This window comes from Chrysemys picta, chromosome 8, assembly GCF_011386835.1.
Source record: "Chrysemys picta bellii isolate R12L10 chromosome 8, ASM1138683v2, whole genome shotgun sequence".
Taxonomy (NCBI): Eukaryota; Metazoa; Chordata; order Testudines; family Emydidae; genus Chrysemys; species Chrysemys picta.
The window spans coordinates 4,255,053-4,274,745 of NC_088798.1; the positions used below are offsets into that span (position 1 = coordinate 4,255,053).

The following is a 19,693-nucleotide window of genomic DNA, read 5'->3' on the forward strand; positions in this document are numbered from 1 at the left end:
AACCTGTTCTTAAAAACCTCCAGTGATGGGGATTCCCTTGGAAGCCTGTTCCAAAACTTAATTACCCTTGTAATTAGAAAGTTTTTCTTAATAGCTAAGAAAAAATCTCCCTTGCTGCAGATAAAGCCCATTGCTTCTTGTCCAATCTTCAGTAGACACGGAGAACAGTTTATCACTGTCCTCTTTATAACAGTGAAAGAGAGTATCTCACTGCCCTATTTGAAAGTACCTCGAGGGTTGTAATATTATCCAGTCTTCTCTGTGGACCTGGCTCAGGTATCACCATGGTTTTAACTAGCATTAACTTCAGAGGGCTGGCTCCTGGTTTACACCACTATAAGTAAGACTGAAATTGGACCTGAGAATTAGTTGGGACCTTGAACAGGTTTTTACAAATCCATAAGTCTTGATTTCCTTTTCCACCTTATCCCCCTGTTATGAGAAGCAATTAATCTGTTAGGCTGCAACTTCGGTTCAGTATTTTTGGCACAAAGAGAGAAAGTCCACTGCAATACGTTTATGTTCAGATTTAGAAAATGCTGCAACATCTGTAGAAGGGGAAGAATAAAAAGCTCTTTATATTTTGAAAAGCTTGTCTGACAATTTAGCCAAATAAATTATTAATAGCTTTCTTGTTGATGTGCTGTATTTTTAATAACAGCATTTTTATTAATTTCATCTTATGAAAATCAGGTCCACAATCAAATAGAGTTTTAAAAGCTGTAAAAGGTTTTTTTGTTTGTTAATTGGTTAATTATTTAAAATATCACTGTACAGCAGAGGGAGGCACATTGGTTGAGCTGTGAGCAGCACAGCAAATTCCTTAAAGAGGACGAGACTCTTTTGTTGAAAAGGTTTAGTGAACTTGGGGCAATATTGATAGAATCACAGTAATGAAACGAGGTCATCAGCAGGATGCTAATGGCAGAGTTGAGTTTGTGTGGTAAGATGTCATGATCTAGATGTCTGCCTTGAGCCTTCAGCACTTTGTGGAGCCGGTTAAAATTTTAGCATTAAAATGGCCTTTGTAGCATCACAATTGCATATCTGAGTGCAGGTATTACAGCAGAAGGACATATGTCACAGTTATAAAATCTTGCCTCTTCCCTTCTCCCCGATATACGTTGACTGAGCATATCACATCTGTGTTGGGTCCTGCATTAGCTAATCAAAGAACGTTGCCAAGTTCAGGTTTTAAACCAAGCTTCCATTCTGGGAGAGAAATACCTTTTGATTCGATAAGGACTTGCAGGACTGTTTACTACATGCTTCATACAGATGGATCTTAAGAGCTTTTGCTATATGCAGGTGTACAGCAGTATGGAACGTCTTTCCATCCACGAAGAGAGGAAAACACCACCAACTAAGCGCAGTCTCAGCGAGGAAAAAGATGATCGGCTAGACAGCCTCGGTGGTCTGAAAAGTCGGGATCGCAGCTGGGTGATTGGCTCTCCTGAAATGTGAGTTTATTAGACTTGTACTTTTTATTTAATCACAAAGAAGGCTTTTTTCCCATCTACTTTGACATCAGAAACTCTTACAGCTGCAATTCAGTGTAAAATCTCTGTACTACTTAAAAGCATCTCATTAAGGTCTAACATTATGTAAGCTTACAGCGAAGATGTAAAATAAAGCAAAGGGTATTCTGCTCGTAAGCAAAACTTCCTTCCTGAGAATGGACAAAATTCCCAATCCAAACGTCTCAACCTCCAGGGGTTCAAAATCCAGTTCTCCCCACATTCTCTCCTGCCACAAATCAGAAAAATATTGGTCTTTCCACAGTTCTGAATACAAGAAATAATTGTGTCCTGTCATCTCTGTTGTTAGCAAAATGTCATAATACTCAGAAAATAGAAATCTCACACACCTCCCTTGTGCCCAGAATGATTGAAATAATTGTTGGATTCAGCTTAATGGAGAAAATAACTACACAAGTTACAGAATGGGGGATCATCTGCTAAAACATGGTGTCACATGGATGCATTTAAGGTGGTTGTGATCTAGAATGTCTTTCCTACATGACACCTTTACTGAAAACACTTGATAGATTACATGTGTAACTAATATAAACTGATCCTGCTCAGGCCTTGCTTGTGCAAAATGTTGTTATAAAAATAAGTCTAAAAAATTAAAAAGAGCAGGTAAAAGCATAAGATGATAGGTACAAGTGTTTGCATTTCTGTGCCCTGTTATTGGTAATAACGATTGTTATAATAATTTGTCTCACCTTCATTGCGTTGTATTTTGTTTGATTTTGTACTTATCTTAAAAAGTTAATAAGGGAAAACAATCCAGATCTGAATTTTGCAAATACCCATAACTTTTAATGGTCCAAACAATAACCCTAAACTAAGCTTCCTCCCCAGACAAATTGGGAGGCTTGAACCTGGAATCATATTGCTTTGACTTGAGCTTACTCATTATTTTTGTGATACCAATAACAACCACTTGCTCTTTGGCATTATGAATTATCACAGCCCAACCAGTGACCTGGTCATGCTTTTTTTCCTCAGACTGCGTAAGCGCTTGTCCGTGTCTGAATCCTCACACACAGAGAGCGACTCCAGTCCGCCTCTTACTGTTCGGCGGCGTTGTTCGGGGCTTCTCGACATGCCCCGGTTCGCCATCTCAGCTGAGGAAGAAGGACTTGCCCCCAAAAAGCAACAGTCAGATGGAACGTTACTATCTACAGTACAGTCACGTGAGGGGCTCCCCCTGCCAATTCCAGAAAAACCTGTGGAGCGAGAGCTGCACTTACATGAAGACACTGGGCCAACAACACCCTCTTCAACCATCAGCAACATCAGCAGCTCAACCCTGACAGGTATGCACCTGGTGGGATGGGATCACTGCCATCAAGAAGTCCATTTTAGGGTGTAAATATTAGTTGCACTAAAATGTGGTTTTATGAGTAACATCTTTCGTTAGCATTGCATGGTAAATACTGCACTAGTAAATTACTGTGGCTTTGTGTGTTTCTTTAAAGTAATTTTTAATCTCTTAAAACTTGTTTGCTTTACTTCAGACTAGTCCCTCTTTAAACTCGGCAAGGTCGCCCAACAGTTGCAAGACCCTGTTGCATATAACTTTACAAAATTTTAACTGTTTGGGCTGAAATTTCCCATGCCAGGTGTCTGCCTTGGGCTGAATTTTTAGGAGAATTTTAGCCCAAACAGTTCAGTTGTTTCCAAGAATAAGGTTAGGGGGAAATTTAACATGTTTTGCCCATGTTAAAAAAAAAGAATAATCTGGTAACCTTTTTTTGAAAAGCTGTAGTGCCTCCCTTCTTTTGGAGCAGAGACTTGACCTTTGACATCCCAGTAAAACCCCGCCAAGTTATAAGCCATTCAAAAAATTGCAGTTTGCACATGCTCAGTAGAGACGTCTTAGATTTTAACACCTACATTCTCAGAACATTCCATCTGTCCTGGGCAGGACTGTATCCGAAATTGTAGCTCTAGGCTGCTGCAGGCTGTGTCAGGTCCAGACCCCAGACTTGGGAGCAGGGAGACTCTCTCTCCTGTGCTTTCGATGACCCCCATGCTGGGCCCAAGCAGTATGGAGAAGGAGGCTGCCTGATTTGAATATGGGATAAGAGCAGCATCTGAGCAGGGAGTAGATTGGGAGAAGGGGCTGGGGTGGGACAGAAAATTGGACTGGAGGTTGATGAGGAGAAAGAAGGACTGGGGTGGGGAATGGGATTGTCTGGGAAAGGAAGCTTGGACTGGGAGCTAGAGGAAGGGGGCTATGCCTGGCGAGGCAAGGTGACTGGGATGAGAATCCAGAGAGTGAACTGGAGGGGGCAGTAGAAGCCAGTAGGTGTGGGGGAGACTGAGATCAGATGAGGAGCCTGGGAGCGGGGCAGAGAATGGGACTGGCTGGGTTAGGAGATTGAGACTGAGAACCAGTGGAGTAGGGGGAAGGAGATGATGGGAGAGGTAAGACAGATCGGACAAGGAGCCAGAGTGTGTGGGAGAGAACCGGGACTGACTGGACAATTTGTTGGGAGAAAAACAAGGAACAGCTGGTGGAGAGGGGATTCAGATGGAGAGTAAAGAGGGATGAGACTTGGGCAGGGCAAGGAGACTGGGACTGGGATGAGAAGCCTGAGAAGTGGAGACTGAGACTGTCCAGGGTGAGGAGAATGGGACTGGGACAAGGAACCAGGGGAGGGGAAGAGACAGGACTGGGACAGAGACTGGTTGGAGGGGACAGGGCAGAATGGGTCAAACTCAGGGGAAATAGGCAGAAGCATCTGTGCCTACTAGAGCACACTTCCTTCCAAGCCTAGAATGTAACCAATAATTCTCAGTCTCACCATTCCTCTGAAATCTTCGAAATCCACAGGCAGTGTCCCATACCCCTCTAATGGTGATCGACATAGAGGATGACAACCTACTACTGCTATCGGTTACTCCGTTAGCTCAAGTAACAGAGGTCTGTGCAGTGGATCTAAAGGTCCCAACCCTGCTGATGACCCTTGGGTGTTAATATGATGTCGCAAGATGGAGTTTGTTTTTTCAGCTTGCTTTATTAAAAACCTCGGAAATTACCTACCAAAAAACTGTTTAAAAAGCATTGTTAAAGTTACAAAGTCAAGCACTCAAAAGATAGTAAATGGCAGAATTAAGATTGCCTGTGCAACCTTAATTTGGCTCCCTTGTGCATTTACATTATAATATGGAGATGTACCTATCTCATAGAACTGGAAGGGACCCTGAAAGGTCATCGAGTCCAGCCCCCTGCCTTCACTAGCAGGACCAAGTACTGATTTTGCCCCAGCTCCCTAAGTGGCCCCCTCAAGGATTGAACTCACAACCCTGGATTTAGCAGGCCAATGCTCAAACCACTGAGCTATCCCTCCCACCCTTTAATTACGTGATCACATACTATATTTTCCGCAGGGCCCCTGCCTCACACAGTGCACAGATCAGATCTGCTGTGGGGATGAATCAGAGTTGTGTAGTGAAGGAGACTATTGTCTATAGACCCCTGCTTCATTTGTTTCAGAAGTTGGAAGGTGTGGAGTGAATGAGGCAGGGAACTGCAGGAAGAGAAAAGACAATACCATGGTCATAGATGAATGCTTCCCTGGGGAACTGGATTTTATCCCTGCCTCTGCCCCAGAGTTCCTATGAGATGCCGGTCCAGTTGCTTAAACCAAACGTTTCCCAGATGGTCACTTATTGTGGTGTTCCTCCTTTTCTGGGTGCTGACTTGAGGTTTGGGGTCTGATTTGAAGAAGTGCTGTGCTCACAGTTGCAACTGAAGTCTGTGCTTTGAACATATGAAGTGCTATATAATGCTAAGTCCTCTGAAAAATTAGCTCATCTGCACCTCAATTTGGACAATCATAATGAATGAATACCTTTGACCTTAATCGCTCTCTGCCTCAGTTCCTCAACTGTAGAATGGGGATGATAACCCCCCATGTTTCCCAGGAGTGGTTTGTGAAGCACTCAGTTATTATAGTGATGGGCACCATAGAGAAGCCCAGGAGGAAATTAATAATTCTGTCCTCAGAGAAGAGTTTGAACAGTGTGTAGTAGGACAGGCCTGGGACCATACATTGAACAAAGAAGATCAAATATTGAACACCTGCTCACTGCGTGAGCACCATCCATTCTGTACACTGAATGAGGCAGGGTCCCGTGGAAAAAATAGTATGTGATCATGTAACAAGACCAGTAGTTCTCAATCTGCAGCCCGTGGGCTGCGTGCGGCCCAATCAGCACCCAGTTGCAGCCCATGACAGCCGCAGGGTCATACAGGTAACATATATATTGTGTGGATGTGGCCCATCTAACAGAGAAGCTGCATATGAGGCCCACAATGGTAAATAGATTGAGAACCGCTGAATTAGACTGTTAATTAAACTCTTCTAATGTAATTTTTGTGCCTCCCCCTCCCCCAAAGCATCTGCTTCCAGCCTGTGTCGAAAGGCAGGATGCTGGGCTAGATGGACCACTGATCCGACCCTGTATGGCCGTTCTTCTGTAAATAGCATAAAACCTAGTTCAGTTGTTGCAGCCTTTAAGGTTGACAGTTCTTGCTGGTAATAAAAATAATGAGAATACTTCCTCAAACCTCCCCTGGTTATTTGCCATATAAACAATTCTGTCTAAATGGCTTACTACTTTAAAGCTGTGCTAGAGAGTTAGGCTCCATCTAATTTTATTACTGCAGCAACTTAGTTTCAAGAACTGGCTTTCCAACAAATGAAAAACAGGTAATTCTTGGCATACAGAAGAACACCAGCGGTTATAAATTTCTATAAATAAGAACTCAAGCCCTGGGCTTGCTTCTGAGTAAAATTCACTGTTGGACTACATGTAAACATGACTTTGATTTCATATATTTTGCCTGCGGGGGAATATGCTGTTAGGAATTCCCTATGGTTCTAATCTACTTTAATTTAAACTGTAGCCGGGAGCACTACAGATTTCTCTGATCAGCGCATTCGTAGCAATAGCAACGAGGGTCCAGATTTTACCACTCCAAAAGCCATCAGCGACTTGGCAGTACGGCGGGCACGGCACCGGTTGCTCTCTGGGGAATCGGGGGAGAAACGTACCTCGAGACCTGTCAACAAAGTGATTAAATCGGCATCAGCTACAGCCCTCTCCCTCCTGATTCCCTCAGGTAAGAAATAAGCCACATTTAGATATTGTAAAAATGTGAATGCCTTGAACAAAAGACCTGCAGAAGGGACCTCTATGTTTTCTGCTCCTGCCAATAAAGATATTGTTCCTGAAGGAAGAGGAATTGGGACTCCTGCCTATTTGCCACTTACGTGGAAAAGGAGTATTATTTTGCTGAAGGCGGAGATGTACTTGTGATCTTGTGACTACAGATACCATAAATGACAGCTGTGTCTCAGTGTCTCGATAGCAGCTTCTTTTGTTTAAATTGGCTCCAAGAACTTTGGCTGGTCTCTAGACAAGGATGCAGCAAGAATATCTATTAAAATTACAGACAAAACAAGTTTAACCCTTGTGCTGCTACTTCTCTGGACCTGATATCCCTAACATTTTGTTGAAATCATACATATCTGGCGCATTCAGTTTCCAGAAATGTTCAGATGAGAGGGTTAAATACATTTAAGGAAGTTAGTACCAAACGGTGTGTATATAGAGATATGGATATATCTTTATCATTTTTGGCACCAGATTGTGTCATGCATTAGAAGCCTCTGTCAAGCCGGGGTAGAAAGGGCCATGGTTCAGCAGACTCTCTGGGAGGAATTCTTGCTTTGTGCCCACTACCTCCCACCTCCCCTGTGTAGAGCTCAAGGCCTTACTGGAAGTCCCAGGGACTCTCTTGTTCCTGCCTAGTAGGAGACCAGGAACGTCCCTGCAATTTGCAGCCCAACCAACAGTGCCAGTGTGCCAGGCCAGCACAATATCCTGGTACAGCAATACCAGCGATCATGTCTCTGTTGGAACCTGGGAGACAGACAGAAGATTGCTGTTTGGCTCCATTGTGATGACTTGCATTTCATTTCCTGCCGTTTGAGGGTTGGTTGGTTTTCTGACTACCAGCTCCCTCCTGAAATTCTCTAAAATGCTTGTTTAATTATCCAGTGGAGGCTCCGACAGAACTGTTCTCATCTGTCAGGTAAATACGTAATAGATGGCTCAGCAGGTGTTTCTTAATGGTCACTTCATAGCAGTTTTTCCTAGACGAATACAGGAGTTGTGTATTCAGTTCATATTTTTTATGTTTTGTAATGTAAATTATTTTATCAGCTTATCTAAGTATAGTAAGACTATTTTAATACATGTGCTGTTACTAATAATATGAGTAACAACTGTAATAGTTTTTAGCCAATAGGCCAATTGAATCACACCCATGTAAGAGGGGAGCTGGGTTCTGCAGCTGCTCATTTGTAATATTATTTTTAAATCATTACAATGCTCCTGCATTGGCTACCTACTACTTGTAAATATTTTGCTCCTTCTGAATTAAAACCCCCACAACTTCCTTGAGCCAGTAGTAATCCAACTCATATCAAATTTCATTTTTTAAATCCAGGTTGGTTTTGAGTTACATTGGGCAAACAAGTGACCCACCCCATGTTGACTATTTATTTGAACAGTATATTCTCTAATCTAGAAACTGTCATCCCATATATATAAAAGCAGGTATCTATATAAAATATAGTAAAAGAAATCTTTGGTGGACTGAAACTGTATACTCCAGGATTCTACCTGGAGCAAATATTTATGGTTGCATAATGAATCCCTGAAAATAGCTTTTCAAAATGGACACATTGGCCCAGCTGTAATTCTAGATGACAAACAACAATGCTGTACTAAGTACACAATAAGAAGCACTCACTTTTTTGGAAACAGCATTGATTTTGACCTTTCAGAGCACTTATTAATTAAAAAGACTGCAGGAAATGAACCTTGATACATTTGATACTAAAGGAATTTTTAATGCCGCTTTCACTAGCGTTATAAAAACGTAAGGAAGATTTCATTTCATTTTCATTTAGAATTTTAACAGGAGTTATATTTCCCTTTGAAGGTCAGGCTTTCTAATTTGCACTCCTTTGTATCATCACTGTAGATCACCACACTTGTTCCCCATTGGCTAGTCCAATGTCACCTCATTCTCTGTCCTCCAACCCATCTTCAAGGGACTCCTCACCAAGCCGAGACTTTTCTCCTGCTATCACAAACCCCAAACCACCAATCATTATCCATCGGGCTGGAAAGAAATACGGCTTTACCCTTCGTGCTATTCGAGTCTACATGGGGGATACTGACGTCTATGCTGTGCATCACATGGTCTGGGTAAGTCACTGTTTTTCTAATAAGAATGCTCTTAGGGGCCGGGAATCCTTTCTTTCAAGATTGCAGGTTTAATCTATACTCTGTCCTTTTGCTGCCATGTATCCCCTCTCCTAATTCAGACCCAAAGGAGTCTTTCGACAGACAAAATCTTTAAAAACCCTAAGGGTTGTTTCAGCAGCAGTCCAACCCCGTCACAAAAATCACAACAGCTTTTTCCTTTTTCCACCACTGGTAACGTAGGTCTGCCTCCTTTTACCAGAAGTGCATACGTTAAAGCATTTGTCTTTGTGCAACTCTTCTTGCTCTCTATTAGGGTTGTCACATGAGGGTCAGTTACAGCTAATTCATCGTGAGCTGTATAAGCAGTGATAGTTTGCTTCAGATCAACCCAGTCTGCTGGAATTTTCAAGACAGCCACTTGGAGTTGATTACATGCCTTAAACCATCAGTGCCTTTACATTGATTGTCCAGCCATTTGACATTCAGTTTAGCTGTGTATTATGCCAAGGGATCTTACTGGCTGTTTCTCCATATCTCTCTTCCTTCCCCTTACACAGTATACGATCTATGTGATCTTTCTTTGGCAATGTATATGACTGTTAACCATAATCATTTCCCCCAAAATGGTGTATATTATTTAAAATACACTGTTTTAGAGTTATAAGAGAGGGTGGAAGGGAATGGTTTCTTAATATCCTTCTATATCAGTGTTTTGCAGACCTCATTAGGAGAGCCAGTCTTTGTATGTGGTGATCATTGTTTGATGCTGATCATTAAGTAGAAAAATGATCTGGAACTGGATTTTTCTCATAATGATAGTAGCTTCCCGTGGTCCCTTCTGCCTTCCCTTGACAAATTCTGTATTTATTAGCACTGTGGCTTGCAACCTCTTCAGTCCATATTGAAGAGAAAGCTGCCGCAACAAGTTACACCTCACCTTAAGGTTGCAAGCCCCTATTTTGAGGTGTGGATGGCAGCATCACCAATGGGGGAAAAGCCTTATGGGATGATTAGGGCATCACAGTTTAGAAAGTACTGTGCTAAATGATGGGAGATGGGAAAAGAATTTGTTTGGAGTCAGATGCATGATATGTACAATCTCAATGCCTGGAAACTAGTCTGACAGGAGAATGAGGCTACAAGACTTTTTAGCCAGCTTCCAAGAGACATGCTCCAGGATGCTTAATTCTGAAGCTCAGTGGACTTAATTTTTTATATATGGATATCAAGAGTATTCAGAGCGATAATATAATGAGCAAAAATGTGCAATGACACTTAACCTCATGGTTCAAGGCTTAAGCCAATTTCTAACTCCTAGAGATCAGGATGAGACCTGTGGGGCGCAGATTATCCCACATCTACTATTGTGGGGTTCTTACACCTTCCTATGAAGCATCTAGTATTGGTCACTGTTGGAGATAGGATCCTGGACTGGATGGACCTCGGGTCTGGTCTGGTCCCGCTGTTCCTGTGTATTTTCGAGTAAATAATTTCCCTGTCATTGCCAGCATGTGGAAGAAGGAGGTCCTGCTAATGAAGCAGGTCTGCGGGAAGGTGATCTGATAACCCATGTCAATGGAGAGTCTGTCCATGGACTGGTGCATACTGAAGTGGTGGAACTGATCCTGAAGGTAGGGCCGGAACATGCTTGTATTATAGAATGTGGACAGTACATACCTAAAAACTGATTTAAAACCCATTTAGTATCTGATTGTCAGAGGATTGTTTTAAATGCAAGTTAAATACCTGGCTCCTATCATTAGCCTTTGCTTTAATCCCATTGCCAGGTAGAAATTATAAGTCTTTCCCGAAGTCTCCAAAAGTGTCTTGTTTCACTTTAAACTGACATTCCATTAATGTTTGTGGAAAGTTAAGGCCTATCGGGTATAGTTGGCACCAGAAGAGATGCTCATTTGTTTGATTTTAATGATGAATTTGAAAGCATTAAATAGGTTAATATGGTGTAACTATAATAACCCCCCTGTATCATTTTAACAAACAAACACCCTCACATTTTTCCCATTAATTTTGTTTTGCTTTAGGCTGTTAATGTTATTAGCTCTTAATACTATTTTCTCAAGGATTATTGTCAGCAGTGTTTAAAAGAGGCTTTGTAATAGCTGGTCTTGAAAGTATTTAGCTAAATGACTTGTATTTTGATACCTCCTTGTGTGCTGACTACATTTATGGAAATAAAATAAACCCTTTAACAGTTCCAAAAGACAGGCCTTTGGTAGGGTTTGCACACATGGAAGAAATGAGGTATTTTTCTTATTGCTTTTAGACACCATCAGTGTAGATTCATGCTGATGGATGCCTGATGCATCTCAGGATATCTGTCAATCTGTCAGCATGAAGAAAGGGTCAGGCACATAAGTAGGGAACAGGTTTGGGTGCCAAAGAATGCTGCTTTGTCTGAATTTCTAGAAGGAAGATTGTTGTAGTTCTCATTGGTAGTATGTATTGGCACCATCACCATGATATCTTGGTGCCTTACAAAGCGTAAGTTGAGGCATTCAGGATCTCAGTAAGAGAGGTCAAAGCCCGTGCAGCTTCTACTCTGTGCAGCTGTACCAGTTAGCTAGGAAACTAAGATTTAATCTGTTGTGAAAGCCTGACTAAAGAGGTCCATATTACCGCTCTAGATGAAGACTCAAAGAGGAAAAGGGGATTAGTCAAAGGAGTAAAACATGTCAGCTTGTGATAAATTAGCAATCCACTTGCTCAACACCTAGAACTACCGAAAGCAATCTTATTCTATACAACTGCCATCTCTTGTATCCGACAGAGTGGAAATAAGGTATCTATCTCTACTTCCCCATTTGAGAACACATCAATCAAAATTGGGCCAGCTCGGAAGCCCAGCTACAAATCCAAGATGGCTCGAAGGAACAAGAAAAGCAAAACTAAAGATGGGCAGGAAAGGTGAGCTTGATTTAATAAAAAAAAAAAAAAACTGTGAAAATTAAATGCTCCCAAGGTAGGTAGACCTTGTCAAAGCAATTTCCGTGTAATAAGTTTATGTCAGCACACATTGTTACTTACCTCATGCGTCTACACTGAGTGAGGGAGATGTGCCTGTAAGTGTAAATAGATCTTGTGGTTTGACAAATGAGTAACTTTTAATTCATCTCCCCAGTAAGAAGAAGAGTTCTTTGTTCAGGAAGATCACAAAGCAGGCATCATTTCTGCACACCAGCCGTAGTTTATCTTCACTTAACCGCTCGCTGTCTTCCGGAGAAAGTGTTCCCGGTTCTCCAACCCACAACCTGTCCCCTCGGTCACCTACGCAGAGCTACAGATCTACTCCCGAGTCTGTACATTCAGGTAAAAGAACTGTTTATAGGGGGGATTTTAATTTTTAAATGCTTCATTTTTAAAGGAAAATACAAAACAGACACTAAACCAAATATTGAGTTTACATTTATGTGAACTTCAAACCAGCAATTGCTATGTATGTCTTATTTTGCTGTGGGTAGATAAAAGTTTAATCATGAAAAAGGTCAGTCTTTGTTCATTATGTATGTGGGTGGATCTTTTAGCAGTGCAAATGTGTGGTGTAAGTTATGATCTTTCCACAGTATTTTGCCTTTTTTTTTTTTTTAAATAATACATAAGAGAAATTTCGGCAGTAGACAGAGAATTTTAAGAAACTTGCATACTGACAATAACAATAAAATGCATGGTTTTACATACATATGGTTTAATATGGTAGTAACAGAATGTTTTCTCACTGAGTTTCTGGGAAATACCCTGTAGAATTTTCTGATACTGATTATGTGACAATCACATAGTAGCTCTACTGGAAACAATGGTATGCCACCTTGTAGTATCTTTACTATAATACCTTGGGGTAATGTGACAAACAGCTCTTCTTACCATTGTACAAGCATAGCATGAATGTTTTTAATTATAAAACACAGTTAACAAAAAAAATCCCTTTCTCTTTTTTCTTTTCTCTTTTTTTTCTTTTTTTTTTTAAGTTGGTGGAAATTCTTCCCAGAGCAGCTCCCCCAGTTCCAGTGTTCCCAACTCTCCAGCCAGCTCTGGACACATCCGACCTAGTTCTTTACATGGACTAGCCCCAAAGCTTCAACGGCAGTATAGATCTCCGAGGCGTAAATCTGCAGGAAACATCCCTCTCTCACCACTAGCTCACACTCCCTCACCAACCCCCCAGTCCACATCGCCACAGCGTTCACCTTCTCCTTTGCCAGGGCATTCAGTAGGCAGCTCCAGTATTATTCAGTCCTTTCCTGTAAAATTACATTCCTCCCCACCTCTGGTAAGACAGATCTCCAGACCCAAAAGCGCTGAGCCCCCCAGGTCTCCTTTGCTGAAGAGAGTCCAGTCAGCTGAGAAACTGGCTGCCTCGCTGTCCTCCGAAAAGAAGCTGGCTTCCTCTCGCAAACATAGCTTGGATATCTCCCACTCTGAATTTAAGAAGGAGATGCTACAAAGGGATCCTAGTCTCCAAAGTTTACAGGAGTCTGTGAATGAAGCAACAGGAGGTAAAGTTGGGCTAGCGGAAAAAGGGACGCTGCAAAAGCCATCTTCCAGGAAGCTAGGTGCTATTCGACAAGACAGAGTAGAGAGGAGAGAGTCGCTACAAAAGCAGGAGGCCATTAGGGAAGTAGATTCCTCTGAAGATGAAACAGATGATGGTTCAGAGGATAGTCAAGATGGGAGAAGATTGGAGAGGCAATCCTCCAGAGGAGAACAGGGCTCCAACTCTTTTAATGATGATAATAAGTTTTCTTCTAAACTGGAAAGCAAAGACAATATGGAGGACGATGCTTTTCTAACCGATGATCCAAAAGGTACAGCAGACTTGCAGAAGGTAACTAAGCAGCCACCTACAGCTGTCTCAGAGGCACTGCAAATTAGCATACCCCAGTCAGAGTCAGAGATTCTTACCAGAACGTCTCCAGGAGAATCTGGAAAATATGAAAAGCCACTGCCAGGATCAGGAACAACAGCAGAAGAGCATAAATTGTCAGAAAGCAAACCCTTTGAGCACATTAGTCAAGAAGATGCCTCTTATGCGAGCATCAAATGCACTGGGGGGAAAAGTATAGATTGCATAGAAGATACAAAGTGCCCACCTGTGGGATTCCTTCAGTTTGAGCAAAGCCACTCTTCAGGGGTGTCACATGGTAAAGATGCACCAAAGGAGTCTGTGTTAACAGAAATCAGTCAAAAAAAGCAAGATCCTGACCCTTCACTAGCACTTTCTTCTTGTTGCACAGCAGGTATAAATTCTCCTCTATCAATAAGCCAAACGGACTGCAGAGAAACAGATCACAAACAAGAACTTCAGTCTACAGAACAAAGCAACAGATTTCAACATCTGGCAAATATAAATGAAACATCTCCAAAAAGTCCTACTGCTGAAAAACAGCAAAGCTCGTGCCATGCAGAGGGCTCTTCACAAGACAAGAATCAATTAAATGCTAGGAAAATTAGCCCAAGTAATGCAACAGGTGCTGCACCCTCAACTCCCCATGTCTCAAGTTCCGGTGAAAAGGCCCTTTCAGTGTCTCAGTTAGAAACTGTAGCTCAAAGTGTGTTGGGCCCAACGAAGCTTGATGTGTTGGGTACTAGAAAGCTGGAAACTGATAAAGAGTCCCCGCAAATGGACCTGTCCTGTAAGAGAGATTCACAACAAAGGCAGGAAACGTTAAAGGTGGGATTAGATCAAGAAAGAGCGAAACCTCTTAGCAGAGACAATCTTACTACAACCTGTGCACCCTACACAGAGTCGACAAGTCCAGCAAGGTCTGGGAAGCCAGCATGTTCTCTGACAGCAAAACAAAAGCCAGGTTTTGGTGGTTCTAAAGCACTTGAAGCCTTGCGGGATAACAGGAAAACTTCTCCTTCGAAAGATCTTCCACATACCCCTGGAAGACAGATTCCTAGGGCATCTCCTCTGCCAGATGGCAGTCTGAAGCTCTGTAAAGAGGAGACTCTGGTGCAGGAAAAAAGCAAAGAGGCTGGAGGTCAGTTAAAAATACAAGACTTTCCGTTGACACATGATAATGTTGTCAAGAAAACATAGCAGAGTCCCTGGAATACATGCACTCGAGTATTCTACCTTCAGACATAGACTGCATGCTTGAGTTTTGTAATATACACTAATACGAAATAGAACTGTGTACATCTATTTTTGGGAGGGTTGTTTTTTCATACTGCTTTTTGCATTTTTTTCCATCCTTGCAATTCTATTTTTGTACACGGTGTGCTTGCCATTTGAGGTCTCTTTGGAACAGGGTATCTTTAAAGCAGAGCTATGAAATAGTTTGCTGACTTTTTTCTCTTTATTTTGCCCTGAGTTTGGGGTGTGCTGTGCATTTCCCTCCAGTTTTGCATTTATTTCAGATCCCAAAGAATTTTCTGTGCAAAAATAGGCAGCTGACATTAAAATCTCTCACTTTTTCAACTTTCTCTTTCAAATTGCATTCACTCTTTCCCAAATTTTTCAGATATTTACAAGCCAGTTTTCCCTATGGCAAGGAGAAAAAAATTACCTTGTTAATAGGTTATCCTGCACATTCAAGCCCTCTTCCGTGCAACCCAGATCCTCTTTTTCTCTGTCACTTTACATATCCTCCAGTCCCACACATATCTTAGAGTTCATTCCCTCTACGTTGTCAGTCTGGGGTGCAGGGAACAGTCCTATATATTTTTTTTAAACATTATTTTTTAAAAACCTGTTTCTCAAATGAAAGCTCAAGGAAGCAAGTCTCCAATCTGTAGCATGTTTTGCTGGGATGGTTTGTTTTTACTTTGTTTTACAGGACGCAAGGCACCTCTCTCCTTCATCTTTTAACATTTTAATTGAGTTTTCTCCCACCCTTTGCTGCCTGCCTTTCTAGTCTGTCCTTATCCACAACAAATAGTGACACCACATGGAGGGACATGGTTGTTTTTAAAATAATAATGCTGATAATTGTAGCACCCTCAAGTACGCCCCAGGTAATGTTAACTTCATGGGTATTGGAGACCTCTCCCTTTGGATGGATCTAAGTAGTTCGTCTAGGGGAGCTTAAGTGTTCCTGCCAGTTCTGAAACAGAGCTTGAGAACCCAGCAAGGGTTCTGAATTTGCCTTTCTTCTCAGAGAGTGCTATGAAGTGTTGTTACCTTTGACTCATTAAGTTACGTGGATGAGCTGCAAACAGACTTCAAAACAACACACATGGTATTTCAAGATTTTACCTTTGATCGCTAGACCATGTCCACTGCTCAGTTTACCTGGTTCCATTAAGAATTACTATTATCTCCTGGGTTCTAGCATTTCTTTGCTTTAAATGTGACCAGTTCTGAATAACATTATTTTTGGGATAAAACGCTGACAAATATGTAGTATAACATATCTCTGGCATTGTAAGCCATTTCCTTACTCTAGCCAACTAAAGCCTACTGTCAAAGAATGCTACTGTCATTCATCATAGAATGCTCTTGGCTTTCACTCCAACCTTGTTTGAGTATATCTGTGTGTGGATAGCCTACAATAGCTGGTTACCCCGTACATTGGTGTACTTTGATCGGAACATTTCTGAATGGTGACTGCTGTTTATTGCAGCAGTACACCAGACAAAGAGTCGCCTCTATTGGTCCAATTTCATTCTACTGCTTTTTTCCATTATGAAAACCTCTTGGGCACTTTGAATTTCGACTTATTTTCCCTAAATGTATCTTTTATATAGGAATACAATTTTCCCATCTCTCTTTCAACCTGATTTAATTCATGATGCACAAATCCCAAGAATCTCTGAATTCCTTGACCTGGCTTTTTCTCTGTAACCATTTATTTCATTTTGTAACTGATTTTGGATGCTGAGATTTCATTTTTGGACCAACTTTTGTTTTGGGGTTCTTTTTTATATTCAAGTAACCGTTTAGTTAGTGTGTGTGTGTGTGTGTGTGCGCGCGTGTGTGCGCGTTTACTGTAGAGCTGTTAAGAATGCACAGGCTTCTTAATGCACTAAGAGAAGCATCAACACTCCCAAGCAATTCATAAATAGCTCCAGCAGTGACTGTGTTAAAGATAGACATACTATGTCTTTGATCCTCGCGCTGGACTGCATGAGCTAGTCAAATGCACATGGGTTTGTAATTGTAAACCGCGACCTTTGTACCACCCAAGCAGAGTCCTTCATTACCAACCGCTCGAAGCACTCTTTATTTTGATAAGCGTGTCCTCCTGTGTTGATTTCAAGACAATAGTGAGTGCAGGTTTTGCTGATGATAACCGATCTGACGGGGCTTCTTCCCAGTGGGTTGATCCGTTAAGAAGTTTTCAAGAAGAAAGGTCCAATTGGCAATACAGACTAAAATAAAATGTGCGTAGTCAGAAACTAATCCTCTAAGAAATGCCCAATAATTTTTGGAAAATCTATTAAATTTAATAACTTCAAAGATATGAACTTGTACCATGGGGATAGCCTTGTAATGGGAGTGCTATGTAATGTCTGGCTTGGGTATCAGAGTTATATACAAAGCACACCTAGATCTCATGGGAGGTAATTTATATTAAGATATCGCCCAAATGGTCTTTGTATGAACATATAAAATAAGCAATGAATCTTCCCTCTCCCATGGGACTCATCAGTTGGGTGGATGACAAATTGCCCATGAAAAATAATGCAGTTTAATTTGTGTGTGAATAAACAGCACTGTGTCTAAATGGTCTGTCAATTCTAGTCTACTAAGAGCGTTGTGACCTTTTGCTGAGATATGGAGGGGGTCAGAGCTACTTGTCTGGGAGGTTACCAGGGAAGCTCCCAGAAGGCATAGCACACAACAACAGTCTGGAGAGTACTAGTGCTTTAGCAGCTTGCCTCTCCTGTCTTTGAAAATAAGATTTATTACAGTGAATTGCAGTTTTATGGCTCCCTAAGTAATCACAGCTGAGCAGAGGAGGATTGCGAAGGAGCCTGACACATTTCAGCTTTGGCCAAAGAAAGTGTAAGGTGCATATTTAGCCCCCCGATGGCTGTATAGCAGATGCAAAACAATCGGTTCAAGTTTAAAAGTCCACCATTTGAAAGCCCAGGTAGGCTGGTGTTACCAGGAAAAGGTCCATTCCTGGTGCAGCCCCACAGTCCCTATCTCTTGTCAATTGGAATTTCTGTCGCCCAGGGTGCCAAGTACGCACAGGCCCCACTCTGTTACCTGATGTCACTCTGGCACCTTTTAGCAAAGCTCTTGGGAAAAGCAGAGAGAAGATTTCCATGGAAAATTGTGATGATGAACCAGATATGTGCCAAGATTTATCACTGTCCGGCTGAAAAACAAAATCATAACTTAAAGAAATAGTCTTCTGCCCCCATCTTCGAGATGGGCGAGATGAGACATTGGAAATGAATATCTGTGTGTGTGGGGGGGTGTATGTTAGTATGGTTTTTCAGAGTGCAGATGAGTATCATTCTGGCTGTACAGAAGGGGAGATAAAGTGTGTGTGTGTGTGTGTGTGTGTGTGTGTGAGAGAGAGAGAGAGACTCGTAACCATCTAAGCATGTTACTTTCCTGAGTTTTTTTCATTTTGTTTGTGGGTTTGGGTGCGAGTTGTTTGGTTTTCTTTTAGTCATTTTGGTTTTGGAATTTACCATATATAATTTGTTCCCACCCTTGTCATCCTTTTTTATCTCTATACCCAGCCGATGTATTCCTGCAGAATGCTTCATTTCAGTGTTATCTTCCCTCTTGCCTTTTAACTGTAGCATCTAAGAAAAATGAATATTTATTGTAAATATTAGACTGTAGCATTGTAATCACCACTCCTGGGGTTGAATGCCAGAGGCTTTTAGCATCCAGTATCCTAAGAATGCTTGTTGGGGGATGGGCAAAAGGCGTGACCTGTGGTCTTGACATCCACACTGCATTAAGGTGTGATCTAGATTTTTTTCTTCCTGCACGGGGAGGATAAAGTCTTTTCTCTGGTTTTCTCTTGCTGGATGTGAAGGATAATGCTGTACTTCTAGTAGAAGATTTTGACAGACATGTGTGTTTACGTTGTGTTCAATTATCATATCCAGGCGGCTGTCAGTGCGGCTTTGAAGCTGAGCTCTGGTGTCAAGCTGTGTTACTCAGCACTTGGCTAGATAAGAGGAAGATGTGGAATTTAAGTGTTTTTAGAAACTTGAACAATTGCCACATAATAGCGGTGCAATAATTTTTATTCATGTTGTACCTGCATGTTGATGTTTAAATCCTCCTCCAAAATAAATTTTTTTACATAAATACAAACTCCTGTTTTTCTTCGTTTTCTGTCTCCTATTTTAAATCTTCTACAGAAGACGCAGGCAGCATTGCCATGCATTTCATGCTGCCAACTAAAAAGTCTGTTTAGCCTCATTGTGTGCTTTGAGGCTCTTATACTCAACTGAATCCCCAGCCCCCAGCATAAGGAGATGCTGCAAAGTAACAGCAAGTTGGTGTCATCAAGATAAATCCAAAGCTCTCTGCAAGTTCTTCTCTGATTTTTTTTTTTTTTCTGCTTGGATCAGTTGGCTGCATAAAGCCAAAAGTTTCCTCCTTTGCACAAAACTCGCCTTCCCCCACTGAGATCCTTCGTTCTTGTCCTAAGTGACTGGTTAGTGTAGAATCCCTTGGGTGGGCTCAGACCATTCCCATCACTGGAGCTTATAAGGAGATACACAAGGAAGGATAAAACTCTCAGTTGAGCTACAATAGAAAGCAAAAAGCAACAAAACAAGAAAAGGGGGGGGAGGGTCATGTAACCCAGCATAATGTATTTTAACAAAAAGATCAAAATAAAATCTAGCTCCTCGCCATTATGATGGTGGTGCTCACCACCATAACCTCTGAGCCTTCAAGCTCAGAGGAAGCTGGCGCTTTCTGCCATGGCATAGCCCTCCTGATACAGACA

The 19,693-nt window shown here is 41.7% G+C and overlaps 1 protein-coding gene across 15 annotated transcripts in view; it reads left to right on the forward strand.

Annotated features, from left to right (window-relative positions):
• Positions 1-19,044, forward strand: part of MAST2 (microtubule associated serine/threonine kinase 2) — a 325,477-nt gene extending 306,433 nt beyond the window's left edge. For all 15 annotated transcript variants that reach the window (XM_065553746.1, XM_065553747.1, XM_065553748.1 and 12 more), the window contains 8 exons: positions 1,309-1,460; positions 2,514-2,824; positions 6,427-6,642; positions 8,575-8,801; positions 10,310-10,432; positions 11,590-11,726; positions 11,941-12,128; positions 12,785-19,044. In XM_065553746.1, the coding sequence (XP_065409818.1) occupies positions 1,309-1,460; positions 2,514-2,824; positions 6,427-6,642; positions 8,575-8,801; positions 10,310-10,432; positions 11,590-11,726; positions 11,941-12,128; positions 12,785-14,859 (3,429 nt within the window). In that variant the 3' untranslated portion in view covers positions 14,860-19,044. The remainder of the gene's footprint in view (positions 1-1,308; positions 1,461-2,513; positions 2,825-6,426; positions 6,643-8,574; positions 8,802-10,309; positions 10,433-11,589; positions 11,727-11,940; positions 12,129-12,784) is intronic.
• The last annotated feature ends 649 nt before the right edge of the window (positions 19,045-19,693 follow it).